We start from the raw sequence: 18147 nt of genomic DNA on the forward strand, positions 1-18147 counted from the left end.
CTCCCTGAGGTTTCTTATATTTTTTCCCCTTTAATTGTCGGGTTTCTTTTAGGAAGTTTTTCCTTGTGCGATGCGAGGGTCTAAGGACAGAGGTCATCTGCTGTACAGTCTGTAAAGCACACTGAGACAAATGTGTAATTTGTGATATTGGGCTATATAGATACATTTGATTTGGTTTGATTTTGACAATGCTATATTTAATATGTTTGATTATAAAAATAGTTGAAATGATTCTCTGTAACTCACTGTAAGCATGACACAAAGTGCACTATCAAAGGAGTGGCTGTTGCCTGAAATGTAAACAACTTTGATTTCAAAATGAGTTATTTATCTTTTTATCGATGTAATTCTAATCACCATTTTGAATTCACTTCACATCCAAAGAAAAAAAAAGAAAACATCTCAGGTATGTTCTGCTGCAGTGTACCAACATTTATCATTATTTTGTCACACATTATGGTACTATATATTTGGTCCACCATAGCTGGAATCATACCTAGCTAACAAGCCTGCAAAATTGAAGCAGTCATGGTAATAATTGAATAATAATTGATAATAATACTCTCTGTGAGGGTACTCCAGGATGTTTGTGCTATTGTAGCCTTATATCCAGCCAGACACAACCTCAGTGTTCGGTTCATCAGAACATTTTTGTTCACACCCAACATCATACACACACAGTACAAGACCTCTCTCCTGAGACTAACGCAAAGGAAATCATGATGGCTGGAGCAGGAACACTTAAGGGCACTTTTCAACCAGAACCCAAAATTTAAAATATATTATCACTCCATATCAGGTTCCAGAGACTTATCAAAGCTCCTGGATCACCAACTCCAACTAAAATCCTCAGAAGGAAATATAGGGGAAAAAAACAGCGGTCTGATTCATCAAAGATTAATCTGAACCAGATTGATTCCTCCCATATACCAAAGTAACTGTGGTTATATTGGGTTGATATTCCAAAATGTGCATGTACACACCGCAGAGAAATGCTTTCAGTATTCGCCTGGGACTCGTGTCTGCTCCTTCACAGTTAATACCCACTCGTATTTTACGAACAAAATATCTTAAAGTAACACAGATTACGCAAACTTTAGTGTGATTGTCCCATCACGAAAATCATCATCTGCCAATAATTTGATTGCTATAATGACAAAAACAGGCTACACATAGGGCCTATAAAGCATAAATACACCCCAGAGGTAGAATCCATGAAATCCTATTTTGTCTTTGTGTAATGTCCTGAAGATATTGTGGAAATGTGCAGAATGAAGATGACAATAAGAAAATAACTTTTATAATGCTTATCTCTGAAATAAAAACGTTCCAACCAGCAACATCAACATGTGAAATCAGTGTCTCACAAATCTACAGCTCTCATCTGTGTGCTTATGTGTATTCTGGTTGTCCTGTTTAAGATAAAGTGCGTGTGTGTCTCCTCAGTTTTCTACACTACACTACCCATAATGCACATGTGCTTGGTAGTGCAGAGTTCCATCCTGAGCTCAGTTTCCCAGAAGCACCTTAAACACTGCAACTGCACTGATTATAATAGATTGGAGGGATGATGGATAATGCAGAGCATTATTTTGGATTTGACACAAATATTTGAGAAATATTGACACAAATATTTGAGAAATGTTTGAGGCAAGAGTGGCCACATCTAGAGAACAGGACTTCAATACTGTAAGACAATTAATATTTGCTTCTTAAGTATTTATGATTTCTTGCGCTTGCCTTTGAGAGAAAACTTAAATCAATTTCTCTCCATGGAAATATGCCATCATTTTTATAGTTAAACAGCAAGGCAAATTATATCTCTCTGTTTTGATTGTTCTACTTATAAACATCAGTACTAGTGTTGTCATGATGAGGCAATATTTCAGTACTACCTCAGTACTGCTGCACAAGACTTAATTCAATGTTGAATTCAGCTAAGTACTTAATCCCAATTGTGTTTTTCCAAGCTGGTTGTGCAGATGGCGAGTAAATAGGATTGTTAATATTAGGAATAATGGCTTTAAAAGTATTTAGATTAGAACAGAGCTGCAGTCAATATGTAACCATTGTATTTAACTAACACAACTGACAATGAATGAACTAATCAACGTTAAAACTGTGGAAAAGATCCAAATCTGTTCCAAGTAATTTAGCATTTGAGTGACTGTTGTTCAGTTATGTGTTTTTGTTGGCTGTGACATCTTACCAGTGTAGGAGTTTTAGATCTGAGCACTGAAATTGTTTCTGGAAACTCTTGAATGGTGACGACACTAACCGGTACTGGTTAGTGCCTGGTAACATTGTCCATGTTGGTGCGTCCGTGGTGAAAATACAGTGAAGCTTTGGGAAAGTGCCATCAGGGTGGCATGCTGGTGTGTCTCAGCTGGACTGCTGGCTGAGAGCGGGCCAGGCCAGGGTTACATTCAGCTGCTGGTTGTGTTGCATCAGGGATGTGTGTCGATAGTGGAGGACCAACTCTCTCAGCGATGGGTACAGGTTGTAGGGCTCAGCGAAGCCGTACCCTGTGGATGTCCTGTAGATCACACAGTGCTTCACATCCCCATTCACACTGCATGAGAGAAAACGTATATATTATTAATAATAATAATAATAATAATAATAATAATAATAATAATAATAATAATAATAATAATAATAATAATAATAATAATAGGAATGTTTTAAGGGTAGTATTGATCCATCGGTCCAACGCAGCAAAGGTTAGGAGTTCAATCTGTACTGCACCAGCTTTTGGTCAAAATGTATGATCCATTAGGGTTAGAGAGGCACAACATGATGTGATTTTGAAAAGCCTAAAAGATGCAAATCTGATGGTACTCACACAACAGAGCAGGCAAAGGAGCCTTTCTGAGTCTGGCTGTCTCTGATTAGAAAGGTCCCGTCTCTCCTCCCTCTCAGCAGCTCCTCTGCCTCCTTGCGTCTCATACCACCAACGTACCAGCTCCTCTCGTCTTGGTCGGTATCGTCTGCCAGAGTGTACGGGCTAAAGGGTGATGGGGAGGTTGAAGGGTTAGTTTAGTTAGGAAATATACAGTAGTTTTCGAGAAAGTCAATAATTATCTGATCTTATCTGATGCCTTGGCAGGTAAATGTCATGATCTGTCCTTCAAACAAAATGTCAGCAACTTAACCTGGGTTCTTTGCCACTTTGCCCTAAGCTAATTCATCATACAGACACGAGAAATAGTGATTAAACTGGCACAGCGAGCTACATACAAGTACTGTTGCCGACGTTAGCGAGTGAATAACAACTTTAAGCACATTTGACCAGGATAAATGAGGATACTCACTCTTCTTCTTCATTCCTGATACCCAGCCAATCATTAATCTGGCTCTGTCTAGTGCCTTGTTGGGTGAGCCAGCTGAAACATGGATAAAACACAGTATTAAAAAAAAAAAGGCTGCAATATGTTGACTTTTAGAAAACATGCTGTAAGATGTACGCTGTCAATTCTTCTGTTTATTTGAAACTATGGTTTTTGGCTGGTCAGTGATGCTAATCTACTAGCTACTTGCATGTTTTTAAATGGTGTTCATTTTGTGAGTGAGTCACAATATACATTGCCACAACGCACCTAAGTTAAACTCAAATAAAAAATGTTCTTCCGTAAGAAGAAATTGTTGTAAAGTAGCAGCACCGTCTGTGTAAAGACACAAGGCCGAATGTGTAAACTTCTCATTCACAAAACCTGAATAAGGCACATCTGCTCATTTTAAATGAACTGAAGACAGAGTCAGCTAGAAAGACAGTCTTCCCATCAGGCTAATGAGAAAGCCCCGTGCTGACTGAGCAAACAGGAGATTCACAGCTGTGTGGACAGCTAATTGGTTTCTCTATGTTTACAACTCAGTTGTGTTACTGGTATTTGACGCACTCTTTTGAACTAAACATTTAATCATATATCAGATTGATTTCATCTTATGAAAGCCTTGTGAGTCATGTTGACACCTCTGATTTGCACTGGGGTTTATAGGGAGTGGGATTTCACGATACCAGAAATTTAGTGGTCAATACCAGTTTTTGCCTCTTTTTTTTTTTTACTTTTCATGTACTAGAAAATATTTTAATGAAAATAAATAGGTTTAAGATATCAAATCTTTAATAATCTATCCATAATATGTACAGATCTGCCTCCACTCTTTTGAAAACAGACTATCTGGAACATGAGGAGATGAAAGGTTTAACTTACAGCAGGTATTGATCTCTGATCTTCCTGAGCTGCACAAGGTCAGGCTTCAGGTTGTTCATTTTCTTGTCGACCTCCATGTGAGCCAGTGCCTTATTCCTCAGCTCCTCCTCCAACTTCTTCTTGCTGCTGTGTATCTCCTCCACCCTCGACTGCAGCTCATCTGAATTGCTTTGAATTCTGGGAGGAGGAGGAAGAGAAGGAACAACATCCGTAAACAATTCAGTATCTGCTAGTTTGCTGTGAGCATGCTAAATGAGCATGGCCAGCACTGATGGGGATGTCACGATACCAGAAATGTGGTAGTCGTTACTAATAGCAATGAAATTCCATGATTTCCAATACTTTATTCGATACCACTGTAAAAAACTGAAATGTACTTCAACATACACTCCTTTTATTACCCTTTGCATACTGGTTTTTGTAAGAAAGTTAAACTGTATTTATTCATGTCTCTCTCCAAATACTACATTTTACAAGATAGATTGAACTAATCCTGATAACATTGTAATTTTACTTTTGCCGAATAGTCATTTTTACTGAATGAAGCTTGAACGCATCATAATGTAACTCAATGGAACAACTGCTCCGTTAACGTCAGCTGTTCTCTGTTATTCACAGCTGCAAATCCATATATTAAAGGCGACTTTGGACTTTGTTTCTAAAGTGCAGTTGCTTATATAGTCAAGCAAGACTGTGCTGGCCACTGGCTGCTAACAGCTCACGTTGACTAGCTCTCCTCGTGTCGATTTCAACACGGATTTGTTGTTCACAATGTAGCAATATCAGGGAAAAAAGCCTGCAGTCCTGTAGAAAAACGAGTGCTTTCACGTTTTAAAAATTTGCACCGACTTGGTACAGAAGTATCGGTTTTCGTGACATCCCTAGCAGTGAGTATCTTTTAACGTTGATTATGCCTTTAACTTTTATTCTCTTGAATACAGAAAATTAGAAGAAAAAAGATTAGCTAAACGAAATGTGATATTGATTTTGTATTTTGAAGCATACTTGTCTGACTCGCTGTCTAATGAGAGGAACATGTCGATGTATTCTTTGCTGTAGCGTTCTTGAGTCTCGCACTCCTCCTCAAAGATCCGAATGATTTCATTGAAAGCCTCTATGGCTGTCTGCTTGCTCTGCAGCTCCTGGGGAGGAAAAGCAACAAACCTTTACTTTTACATTCAAGCCTTAAAGACAAGGCTCTGTCTTTGTGAAGTAATCCAAAGTAAAACAAATATATTACTTTTAACCAATAAAATCACAGGTTTATTTTGTAAAATGAAGTGTCAATGATTAGGATGCTCTTGTACCTGGGAGGTTTGGTTAAACGTCTCAAACAGACAGTCATACTCTTTGCTCTTCTCTTTGTATTGATCCTGAAATATCCTCAGCTGTTCTCCAACTGCATCAATGTCAACTTCCATCACAACCTGCTCCTACGGACGAGAATGTAAAAGATATTAGGACCACGTCCATTATTAAAGCTCTTATGATGAAGATCTAAACTAACAATACAGAAGGTTTGGGATTGTGGCATTTAGGTTATTGCCACTATTACAAAAAAATGTAGACAAATAAAAGCATCCTCTAATAGAACTTATTATTCATTATCCTTGTTACTATCTCTACTCTGATGCAACCAAAATCACATCAAGGCTAAAAACAACAATAACACTAAACCTCTACAATAAATTAAACTCACAAGGATAATGTTTTATATTTAGGAATTATATAGTTGTATTATAAGATGGCACACATTCAGGCCTCAGGGCTTTATACACCCACCTGCTGGTATCTGGTTATGGGGTAGAGTAGCCGTGTGTCCAGTTTAGAGTTGTGCTGGGCCAGAGACTTGTTCTGGTAATACTGGATCAGGTCCACCACAGAGGAAAAGGCCAGTGGCTCAGAAAAGCCAAACTTCCCCCCTTGATGGAAGATCTTTATCAGTCTGTTGGAGCCATCTTTCCTGCAAAGTGAAAGCATAACTGATCCAAAGATTTCTCGAGCCCTGCGGAACTCAGCACAAATGTTGCTTGTGCAAGATATATTTACTCTGATGCAGACAGGAGCAGCCGGTCAGTATCATACTTGTGGGATTAGAGTAGGATGAATTTCAGATATGGTAATATGAGAGGTGTTTCTTATTGGGCCTAACCACTGATGTAAATGCATTGTCTTTAACACCCAACCAACCGTCCTGCACCTCTACCTGGATGCCAACATCCAACCAACACAGTGTCATTTCTCAATCCTTATAAAAGTAAAGCATGAGCCAATTGGAAGGTGTAAGAAAGACCGTGTAGACAGCATTGATTAAAGTTAGAGCGTGTCAGTTCCCTAAGACAGATGTGAGATGGATGCCTGGAAAAACCCGACTGAAAGGGTGTTATGTTGCTGACCGCTGGAGCCTGCGCCAAAGTCTAATCAACAAAGCTTTATATCTGAAACCTAGTCGGTCCTGATTCAACTAAAATTAGAAAAAGAAACCAGGAAATATATAAAGTTACATTATAAAATCAGCAAAACTAAATTTACACTTTGAAACCAGACAACTAAAGTTAGACTTTAAAACCAGGAAATAATAACTGACCTCCGACTACATGTATTCAATTTGGAGCAAGCATAGCCTTCACACGAGATACAGAGTACTTATGATAACTAATAATATTATTAGCAGCTTAAACACTTTATTACACATGCAGAGCACTTCATTTTTTGTTGCAGTAACCGGGCTCACAAGACATACAAATTAAAAAGTAGTTACCTTAGTGTGAGAGTGTATTCTCCCTTAACCTTACTGGAAGCATCTCGGACCAGGAACGTGCCATCGGGAGTGTTTCTCATCATCTCATTTACTTCCTCTCTAGACAACCACAAAGGACATTAAGGTTTCAAACTGTTCATGTAGGAGTTTTAGGAAAATTACCTGCAGACAAAATGAATTGCAAAAGACTCAAACGTTTAGATATTGTAAGAACTTGAAGCAATTTGCATAAAAAAGAACCCGATTACAGTTCTGCATTAGGGTTGGGTGATTGGACGAATATATTGGTTGTCGTTTTTTTGGCTATTTCATTTTGCTAATTTAAAGTTCTGCCCCGAAGAGCGAGTGAGAGTTGCTGTTCTAGCGGTCAGCTGCTGCTTTGTGCACAGCTGTTAACATATCGCCCAACCCTATTCTGTATTATATTGGCATGTGAAGCATCAAATCATCAACACGCTATATGAAAATATTCAATACCTCGAGGTATTTCCCCAGTACCACTCTGCATCGGACAGATGGTTGTCATCAGAGCTGGAGTCACATGCTGCCGTCGCTTTGGTTATGTTGTTCTTGGGTTGAAGTTCTGGCCACAAAGGAAATACAACTTTTGCTTACAAATGCAGAATTGCAGACAGAATAGTGTAATCTTTTTCAATCTTAATAGTGTAATAGTGCATTCTATTCAGTCTGCATTGCTGGAGACATCAGGCCTTATTTTTGTTTCAAAGACTAAGTATAAAAAAACTACTTCAATAACAGATAATCCATCATAGTCTCCATCCTTTTATCCTTTTCCAACTTAATAACAGTCAGTAATTTATCTTTTGATTTAAAAAAGACTAAACTACAAAACAGGAGAGGCAGTAAATGAGCTACAAATATGAAGGATGCTTGCATTTGGAGAAAACAATTCCAGTAGTTTGTAGTATATTTTCCCTTATTTTGGAACTAAAAAGATTAAATATGCTCCAAAAGATCTGTTTCACTTGTAACAAGCAGAACAAAGAGATGCTGAAGAGTACCTCCTTCCTTGTTGGTTCTTCGTGCAGTAAACCCATCATCATGATCAGGGGAGGAAAGATCCTGCAGGATCGCTGTCAGGGTGAGAGACTGAGCCTCGCTGTTGTTGTGGCCCATCTCAGGCTCCAAGAACTCTGCAACATCAATCGCACAACGACGTAGTGTTACTCCTGATGTCAGTTGTGGCCGGTCTGTATGTGACTATTTGTACTTGGTGGCTGTTAACTAGACACTGCTTGCCCACTGACGAGGACTGCAAAGGGAGATGTTGTTGTGTTGCTTAGTCTTGCAGCATGTGGGAGAGTATGTCCAGACTAGTCTGCTGACAGGTGACACTGTCTGACTGCCTAAAATACCAGAATGGGCACTCCTCAACACTCAGGCACACTCGCCCAGACTCGGTGCTGCTCAGTGCTCGACCTCGCCTTGCTTTGCCTCGCCTAACAAACAACAGCTGTCTGCAGCGAGATGCCATGTGGGCCTGAAGGACTGGAGCCGATGATGTGTTTGTTTGTGTTTATTTATCTTGTGCGTGTTAATGTGGCATTATCAAAGCAGGGGAAGGTGAGAACCTGTCTGTCAGGCATTTCCTGAAATCATTACATTTCTGTGTGAATTGTTTGCGTTTACTAGTATGTGGCTATGCAACACATGAGCTGATACATGTGTGTAGTGAGAGGCATGCTGTTAGCAGTTGATGTAAATCATCCCTTCAGCACTTGTGATGGCATGCCTGGAGATGCATTAAATCGCTGCTGCAGAAGGAGCTGTATGTTGAAGGAATCACACGTATGCCAGTGTAAAATTAGAAAGGGCGTAAACTCATTAACCCGGGGCCTTCAAACAGAAGCTCTGTCAAAACTTGCCTGGTATAAGAATCCAAGAAAAGCTCTGCATGTAATGCATATTGAATCTTGGTGAATCATTCAACTCGCTAAGCCTTCGAATCTATGTGATCCCAGTTGCTAACATTTGGTTTGGAGTTTTATTTTTTATCTCCCCAGATAATTTAACAATTTATTATAGAGTTATGTTATAGCAACTAGTAATTAATGTTTTGCCTATGTTTCCGAGAAATCTCAGTGACTAATGGAATGGCAACAATGAAATGTGCATTGATACAGAATTAATGTTCCGGTTTTAATGTGTTGCATGTGTCTTTTGTAGCTGTCATTACACCTGCCCAAAATAAGGCAAGATGGCTAAACTGCCATCCAGGAAAAGCTGCCATTCAGACCTGTGGCAAAGTGTTTCAAACTGCTGCTTTCTGTTAGTTTTAATGTACACAGCCTTGTATCTTGCCATTTTGTTTTGTTTTTAATGAAAGAACAATGTTATTATATACCCTCATATGTTTCATGCACATCCGGCCCTTGAAAGGGTTCCAACTGTCAAATAATTTTAAACACATTTTTCAATTCTCAGTGACTTTAAGAATAACAAGTTTAAATTATACTTTTTTTCAGAAAAATGCCAAATCAAAAAAAAAAATTGTACACAAAATAAAACTGGTATTTTGTGGAATTGATTTTCAACAAATCCCATAATACTTCCAGACACAGTTTTTGCTTGACTGTCCATCAATATCTAGGTTATTTTATATATTAAAAAAAAGAAAAAGGTTTTGGATGTTGTGAATCGATTCAGAATCTTAGAAGATATCAAACTTGTATCAGTATTTATACTTAAAAATGCACCAAATCTTACCTTGAACTGCTGGTGAAGGCTCAGGCCTAGTAGCCATGGATATGTCTGTCTGCTGTCGTGATTGGTTTGGCAATGATGACGTCATCACAGAAAATACAGAATGAGGCTCAGGATTATCCCCCATATGGTTGATGACCACGGCTTCGTCCCTGAGATGGAGGGATGCTAGTGATGACGTTGGGAAGTCAGCTGGCTGGAGCTTGTTGTCCTCTGCGCAGTTGAGGGCTCTGAGCTGAAAACCCTCTTCTGCCATTTTTCACAACACAGACTGAATAGTCCAGCTAGGTTTTATTGAGGTGGTGAAGCAGCAGGATGTTAGGTGCCACGGTGCTGTTGATCACATAGTATCAGCTTACTGTGACACTCATGGCTGAGGATAGAGAGGGTGATGGTGCAGAGTTCAAGGCTGCCCTGTGTTGTGGAGGTAGAGCATGTTTCTCAGCCTGAACCCCCGGGTTAACCTCATCTCTGAGCAGAGCGATGACATTGCCAGTAGATCCTGTGTTTTCACTCGAATGTACTCAGTGGGAGTTTTCTCTGTTCTGCTTCACAGTCATTCGCTTAAAGGAATTCATACCTGGGAGCTACTCAGAACAACCACAGTTTGTTGCTGAGCAGCTGTCTGCCTGCTTCATAGACACCTTGACACTAGTTATTGAGCTGTAAACCCACTGGAGACTGACGGACTGAGGCTGTCTGATTTCTTCCTCAAGGACTCGCACATCATCTCATTTCAAAAAACCTAAAACAAAAAAGGCACAATAAGGTTTGGAAATCAGTACTGTAAAATGGGGGAAATTAGCCTTTTTGGATGCAAACATCTGGCCAACAAATTGTTTATAATCTGCACTCTTTCACAACTCCACCTCCTATTTAATATTTGGGGCAGTTGAACCCTGATTTATTATCGCTTCATGTTCCAGACTTGCTGCCCAGTGTGTTGATGCACAGAAATAAAAAATAATAATAATAATCAAGACTATTTTTGGTGATAAAAAGTGATAGTGGAGAGAGACGGCACATTTTGGGGAAAGAGTGTAGGTGAAGTACATGCAGCAAATGTTCTGGAAAGCTGGGAATCAAAACTGGGTATTCGCTCATCAAGGCATTTGCACCCATGTGATATGTTCTGTTACCTATCAGCTATCGGGTCTCCCCAGTCATTTTGAAATCTACTAGAAGAATAAGAATAAGAAATTATTGTTACCATCATTGTGATTTTTCCATGCCGTTTATACTGGGTCTCATATCCATTTACACATCTGGTTGTATCAGACCAGTGTGCTAAATACTGCAAATAAATTAGCATGCCTGCTTTTTGCCAATATGGTTTTTTTTTGCATGATGAACTAACATTAAATTATCAGTTATTTAATTTGTTTGAATTATAAATAACAGACATTCCTGTCTGATTAATTCTGGTTTAACAATTGATTTGCAAGGATATGCACCATATTGCAATATATATCTATATCTAAAATTGCACACACTGCACCATGTTTGAGGAATAGATGAACATCACCCACTCTGTGATTAAGAGGAGCAGGTTCATTGCAGACCAAGCTGTATGCAGAGGTGGGTTGTTTCGAGCACAATTCACACTCTGTGAGTATTAATGATTGTGTTGTCTTTTTTTACTTTATCGTACAACTTATTCCCAATCCTAATCATTTATCAGTCATTTATCAAATTAGCTATGTTATAACAAGTCTCAGAAAGTATTAAGAAAAATGTAAGAGGTTTATTTGGTAATTAAATATCTGCGCCTGAGCCAAAATCTGCTCTAACAAAATATACATATATGGAAATATATCTAAGCAGATTTTATGTTAAAATCAACCTTTTTAACGTGTTGCTTCAACCTTGTTTGTTCCGGCAGCAACATTTAACATCCCAAGAATAAATTGTAAAATGAATTCTCTCACAAGGATTTCTTCAAGTACAGTATATTTTCCCCAAACGTATACATTTTTACTCATTGAGTAACGCCTTTAAAAAACACCTTGACTTTTGGGAAATCTGTGTCAACAATGTTTTCTACAATGTTTTCTACAGTGCTCTATCATGAAACCCATTATAAGGTAAAGAATTCACGCTAAAACCTCTTCCTCTCCAAGCATCTGGGATTAGTCAGCGGTTTATTATCCTCCTATACCCTTTACAATGTGACATCCTATTGAAGATACGTGAGATGGGGGTATCTGCGCTTCGAGAGGAAAATGACCGTAACTTTAACGTTATTTTAAACAGGATTGATCTGATCCCATCACAATAGATATGATTTTAATAGAAGAAGATGACATACTTGCTGTAACTCTAAACTATAACTGAAAAAATAACAGTAACCTTATTTAGGACAACTTCTTTATTATGTATATTAAATAATTTATATTTTTCTCATTTACAAAATCTGGACAATTTATGATTCTCGCCATCGATTTTAGGTATTTGAAGTATTTGAGGTATCGAAGAAGCTTTAAATGACTAATTATGTGACAACTCAAATGTACTCTGTATTGGTGCTGTTAAAAGAACAGATGACTTAGATTGTGGTCTGTTGCTATTAAAGAAACAAATAGTAAACTCTAAATTTACTGAATGATGCAACGTTGCAGATCAAAAGTCGAAGCATTGAAAATGGCGTCGGCATCCAAATACTCAACGGTACGCAGCCATGAAGACTTTGCGGTTCAATGTTCACGGGACACTTTATCCAGTTCCCGTTGAGACGATGCAAGATACTAAACGTGATTTCAACGAAGTCTTGCGATTCTTATCTCATAAGCCAATTTTCTCGTTTTAATACTTTCCTAAAAAAAATTGTTTTAAATGGAAACTTCCAGTACGGATCCATCTAGGACGACAAACAACTGGGTTATAACCATTTTTGGTATAAATATCAACGTTGCTCATTTATGTTTGTAGTCAAAAACGTGCTGTCCCAAACTAGGTTGTAATTTAATGATGACTTAATCAAAACAAAGTAAATGGAGTTTGGAATGATGGATCCATAAGGAAAAGCTTTGGTTAGAAGCAAAGTTGGAGCCATAAAAACCTTGTATGTTGCATTTTACAGCAGCGTTCTGCTGAAAATGCTCTGGTGTGTCCGGCAATTAAAATCGTTAATCCACCATCCAACAGAAAATGACGAGCGTATTTGTTTTTGCTGATAGCTGTCCTCTGAACTTGTTTTTGTTTTTGTTAAATATTCGGTCGTAGTCTGTTATCGATCAGTGTTGCATCCCAAAAACGGGACAGCTGATGAACGCCATATTTCCCCAACGCCTTCGAGCTTTCCATCGTTCCGTACCTAAGCTTGGAATGACGAAGAGATACGAAGGCTGAACATGCACAGAACTTTCAAAATGGCAACTTCTGGTGTAGATAAGATCTGAACAGTCTGCAAAAATTAAACATCAATAGGAAATTTGGCAGGACGGGACAGTACGCACCTACCTGGGCCAAGACAGAAGGGACCGGGTGGTAGAGGAAGCCAACGTTTCATCACATCCATGAAGCGGCGAAGAGACGAGGATGGACGCACACGTGGCTCAGATCAAACCAACCACCGGCCTCGGTCCTCACGCCATCCAATGTCCCTCCACCCCCCCCACTCCTCCAATCCCGTACTGTCTCTCTGCTTGTGTCCTCCATCTTTTAAAGATCCTCTCCACTTGGATGTTGTCCGTCCCCTCTGAGTGCCACATTTTCCCACGATGACATTCCTCTGGGTATTTCCTCTTCTCTTCACCGATACAGTTCATGTCTTCATGAAAATCAAACCAAGACATTTCCCACTGTGTTTTTACTTTTACATGCAATGCATAGAAGAAGAAAAAAAGTCCACTGATCTGGGGCATGCAGTACATGAAAAAGCTATAAAAGTATGAAAATAATCTAGAAAAATGATGAAGGTTTAAGAGCTTGTGCAGGTCAAGGAAAGACAAAAGTAAAAGCAGCTCTACTCTTCGCACCGTAACTCTTTTTCACAGTTTGAGAGCGCAGTGTGGATGCACAGTGGGGGGACAGAAGCATGAGAATGAGTCGGTGGGAAAAAAACTCCTATATAAATAAATAAGGGAAGGATGCCACTGTTGCTATACAGCGCGAGGGGCTTAGTGGTCTCCTGAAATCCTATTGGCCGGCCTGTTGCCATGTGCTCAGGAGTCAGCAGAGATGCTGCTAACAAATCAAGGAAATGTTCTAATATTAGACTGTATGTATCTAGGCAGCAGGAGCCCCTGACCTCTCAACTCAGCCAGCGTTACGTTCCACTTCACAGATCAGCATAATGAAAGAAGTGGTGTGGAAGTAACCGGTTAAAAAAAATAATAATGTTACGGCACTGTAGACAAAACAGCAGACACAGCCCCCCACCTCCCCAACTCCCTCCATGATATCCCAGTCAGTACAGTTACACACAGACAGAGAGGGAGAAACACAGATTCATCTTCTGTTGATTTCTGATATTTATGAAATACAGGTACATGTTGTGATTGCACTGTATGATGGTTCTCTGGACAATTTGTAGAACATACAGTTTGTGAAATATCTATTTTCCTTTAGGTGAAATGTTGCTCTATTTCTAGCGATGTTCTCCTTACAGGTTCTACTGTAGCAAACTAGGTCCATGCATTAAAAATTAAACCTATTGTAGAAAAGGCTTTTTTAAAGCATGCTGCATATTTCTCTGCTAATGTATGCTATTTTACTTATACCCAGCATTTTTAATATATTTTATGAATAATATTATGTCATTCATTATCATCTTCAATACTGTCAGTATTGCTAATTCTTTAGATAAATTAAATACATATTTTTTTACCTATTTAATTTGTGGCCATATCTTCTAGTGGTACATTTCCAACACATTCCTCATCATGTATTTATCTGCTAATTGTCTGTTTGTAAATGTTTTTTAAACATGTTGACAAACTTGAATTTATTATGCAAATGACCATATTTGAACAATATTTGCAGCAAAAGAATATAGAGGAAAGTATTAAATTAATTCATTTCATTTTTCAACTCAGTAAATTCAAAAGACCCTCTTCAGGTTTCAGTATGCAATGGCAGTTTACCATGTATTATCTGAGTCATGTTATACTTGAAAAGAGATTTTACTTCACATCTACATTTATAATAGATTACATCATTTTTAATCTCATCATTTGGTAATCTCTTAATTAGCCACGATGTTACATTGCTTACCACAACTTTATAGTACCTGTCATATGGTACATTTGTCAGCATGAATGAACTTGCATCAGGCATGGATAAGGAACTATGTGCTGAAAATATGATGTTACTATTGTGGTTTTAAGTCAGTGTTACTCATTGCGTGGCTCGCGAGCCTCCTGTGGCTCGCCAAGCTTTAATTGGTGGCTCGCATGGCAGTGGGCTAAATAAAGGGGTGATAGATATGATTATGGAGTCAATACAGATATTTCATAAAAACAAGCAGGGCTATTACATATAACCCATTAAATCACAGTGTCTGCTCTATTAGCCTACAAATAATAATAATAATAATAATAATAATAATAATAATAATAATAATAAGAAGAAGAATAATAATAATAATAAAAAATGTATAAAAGATGCAAATATAGACTAGAAACAAAATATTTAAACTTGCTCGGCGGACTGACTCACTGCGGAGTTGCCAGTTATGGCGGTCTATCAGAGCTACAATGGTGAATGTGCTCTTGGACGGGTAGATACATGGTGGGCTAGTATACAAATAAATAAACTTAAGGTCATTAAAAATATGTTATCATAAGCATGCTTATGAATATGGACATTTTCTAAAAAATAATTTATATCGCTAAATTGGAGCATTTAAATTGGAGGATACTACGACCAACCTGGCACTTCATACCTGCGTTAGCTTGGCTCAGGTCGACTCGTTTCAACATTTCATGCTAGTTAGCACGTGTTGCTACAGACGTAAAATGGATCGATTTCTTATTAAAAATAGTTGCACACCAGGTGGACAGAAACAAAGTAAAATTAAGATTTGGCTTTGGAGCATCAAACAATCACAAATCGAGCAGAAGATGCTGGAGATGTGGTTTGTAGACAGACAACAGCTGCTCCCGTTAAAAAAGAAAAGAAAGGTACGAGCAAAGGAAATTTCAAGAAAAGTGGACAGAGGAATTTGTATTTGTCCTCCACAAGTCGAATCCTTCGTGCTTAATGTGCAAACAGACCCGCTCTGGTTTCAAGAGAAGTCATTTGGAGCCGCATCCCCAAACGACGCATCCAAAATTCAACGAAACTTACGCACTTGGAAGTGAAATTAGTAAATAAAATATCTTTCTGGAAAACAAAGGCTCGTACACAGGACAACTAATAGGCTACAGCTGAACGATTAACTGAGGCATCTTTTGAGATCGCATGGATTTTGGCTCGGGCAAAAAACCTTCTCAGACTCAAATTGTGAAACACTGCTTTTTGGCTTCAGCAGAAATATTGTTTGCAGAGTTTGACAACATCATCCCAGTATTAAACTAATCCTGCATTACATATTGTATGTTCTGGGTGGGATGACAGATTAATAAACAGACAGGCTTTTTATGACTGGATGTTGCTTTTCATACTTTGCGGTAAAAGTGGCTCTCCAATAGATCGTGTGCATGTGACGTCACGCTTACGTCCCAACCCGTAAATCAGCCATGTTGGATGATATACACAACTAAAACGGCGCCCGTTCGCGTGGGAGTTGCTGCAACGCTTCGTAATTTTCTTTGTATTTAAACGTCTAAGATTGAAAGAAAATGCCAACCGTGTGCGCAGTGTATAATTGTGGTCATAACGCTACTCGTGACCCAGAGAAACGGTTCTTTAGATTTCCTAAAATCGTCAAAAACAACGATCCACAAAAGAGGGATGAATTACTGTCTACCGAACGCCGTAAGCTGGTTTAGCAACATAACTCGTGAGGATTTAACAGAAGACAAAGCACAATTCACCCGTGTGTGTGGAGTCCACTTTATATACTTTGTAAGAGCTCATGCTAAAGCTATGTTTTCAATGTTTACGTTAAACATTTGTGCTTATGATATACTCGAACACTGTAAGACCTTACTTCTCCATATCGCTGACTGGTAAATAAGGCACTTTCTTTACATGTGATGGCAGCCATTTGCTCTTTTCTTCTGTGCATGTTTTTGTTTGGCTTATTCTTGAGACTACTTCACTTGCGAAAAGCAAAGCACCAATGTGAGAACATGCTTCGCTTAATCCAGCCATACAATCACAGTGTGCCAGGATAACATCGCCGCTCTTCTCACTCACAAACCATGGCTTGAGCGGTGTATCTCGAGCTCTTTGAGAGTGATTTACACGGGCATGGACGAGCACCCTGTCATCTTTCAGTGGTTTGGTAAGAAGACTACCAACCCAGCCAGAAACAAAGACATTATAAGCATCTAAGCTCTTGTATGCCTTCATTTGTGCGTTGGTTGCCCATGACGTTTGTAGCACAAGGTAGTTCACAATATCCGGATATTCAATCGGCGGTAATGAATCTAAATCCTCAATATAATCCGACGGCTTTAGCATGTACGGGTCAAGGCTGCAAATTTGGACTTTTTCTCTGAATCTTGCCTTTGCAGAGGACTCCAGAGAGTCACAATACTTTGAAGAAGTCGGAGTTGTATTGCTGTTGTTCGCTTTAGACGCCATTGTTGATTTGTATATCATCCAACATGGCGTCGCACGCATACGTCACACAGTTTTGTCACATGTTTGCACACTATCTATTGACTTTGTCCTATCAATGTGGCTCTCATGTAAAAAATAGTAAAGACCACTGTTTCAAATGTTTGTTTTCATGTGATTTTTTGTGATTGTAAATATTGAATGATTACATGATTAATTGTTTCAACACTTATTTAACTATGACCCATTGTAAAAACTAAATACTGTAGGATCACACAGTACACCGCACTGCTATCATTGTATGACCGCATGAAGGGCATGAAGTAACATCTAGAAAAACAAAGAGTCCTTTTAAAACATACAAAATAAGGATAAGCACAGACAAAAAAATAAGTAAAGCTTCATGTTTATTTTAAATGTAGATTTTCATTGGAAAAATGTTACAGTACATTTATTAAATATTACCAGAAGTTGTTTATTTCACATTCCTCGTATGTAGGACAATCACAATTATTACATAACCGCCTGGTCGCAATTATTTGAGTTGACCACAATCACTTTGCATAATCCTTGGATTCCACAATAATTAGGTCGGCCTACACAGCAGTTACAGAACAAGCTTTTTAAAATAAATCTGTGCAGCAGAGCGAAAGGTGAAACATTGTTTCAGCAAACTATTTGAAGATTAGTTGACACTCCTTTGAAAATGATCGCATCATTCTGATTAGCAGCCATTGAAATTAACATGGGTTTAGGTCTAATTGCAAAGCCAAAAACAAC

General features: G+C 38.6%; 1 protein-coding gene across 2 annotated transcripts; it reads right to left on the reverse strand.

The window, feature by feature from the left end:
• Window positions 1-1631: 1631 nt before the first annotated feature.
• On the reverse strand, window positions 1632-13306 carry LOC115006873 (phosphatidylinositol 3-kinase regulatory subunit gamma-like). 2 transcript variants are annotated; one of them, XM_029429461.1, is made up of 12 exons: window positions 13159-13306; window positions 9703-10444; window positions 7998-8129; window positions 7453-7558; window positions 6976-7074; window positions 5997-6177; window positions 5522-5647; window positions 5220-5356; window positions 4215-4391; window positions 3315-3386; window positions 2846-3007; window positions 1632-2572 (listed from the first exon to the last, which is right to left on the reverse strand). In XM_029429461.1, exons 2-12 carry the CDS (start codon window positions 9953-9955, stop codon window positions 2383-2385), a joined length of 1635 nt encoding a protein of 544 aa, XP_029285321.1. In that variant the 5' UTR covers window positions 9956-10444; window positions 13159-13306; the 3' UTR covers window positions 1632-2382. The 2 variants fall into 2 exon arrangements, with proteins under 2 accessions (XP_029285321.1, XP_029285322.1); XM_029429462.1 differs by having other exon boundaries at window positions 13155-13175.
• Between the last annotated feature and the right edge of the window lie 4841 nt (window positions 13307-18147).

This window comes from Cottoperca gobio, chromosome 4, assembly GCF_900634415.1.
Source record: "Cottoperca gobio chromosome 4, fCotGob3.1, whole genome shotgun sequence".
In the NCBI taxonomy this organism is placed as follows: Eukaryota; Metazoa; Chordata; class Actinopteri; order Perciformes; family Bovichtidae; genus Cottoperca; species Cottoperca gobio.

What these genes read in the sequence shown, in the direction of transcription:
- LOC115006873 (XM_029429461.1), bottom strand. Translation starts at nt 9,955, where the DNA reads ATGGCAGAAGAGGGTTTTCAGCTCAGAGCCCTCAACTGCGCAGAGGAC. An exon ending in ATCAGAGATCAATACCTGCT is followed by an intron (nt 3,387 to 4,214) that starts GTAAGTTAAACC and finishes TCCATGTTTCAG; the next exon opens with CTGGCTCACCCAACAAGGCA. An exon ending in TCCTTTGCCTGCTCTGTTGT is followed by an intron (nt 2,573 to 2,845) that starts GTGAGTACCATC and finishes TCTCTCATGCAG; the next exon opens with TGTGAATGGGGATGTGAAGC.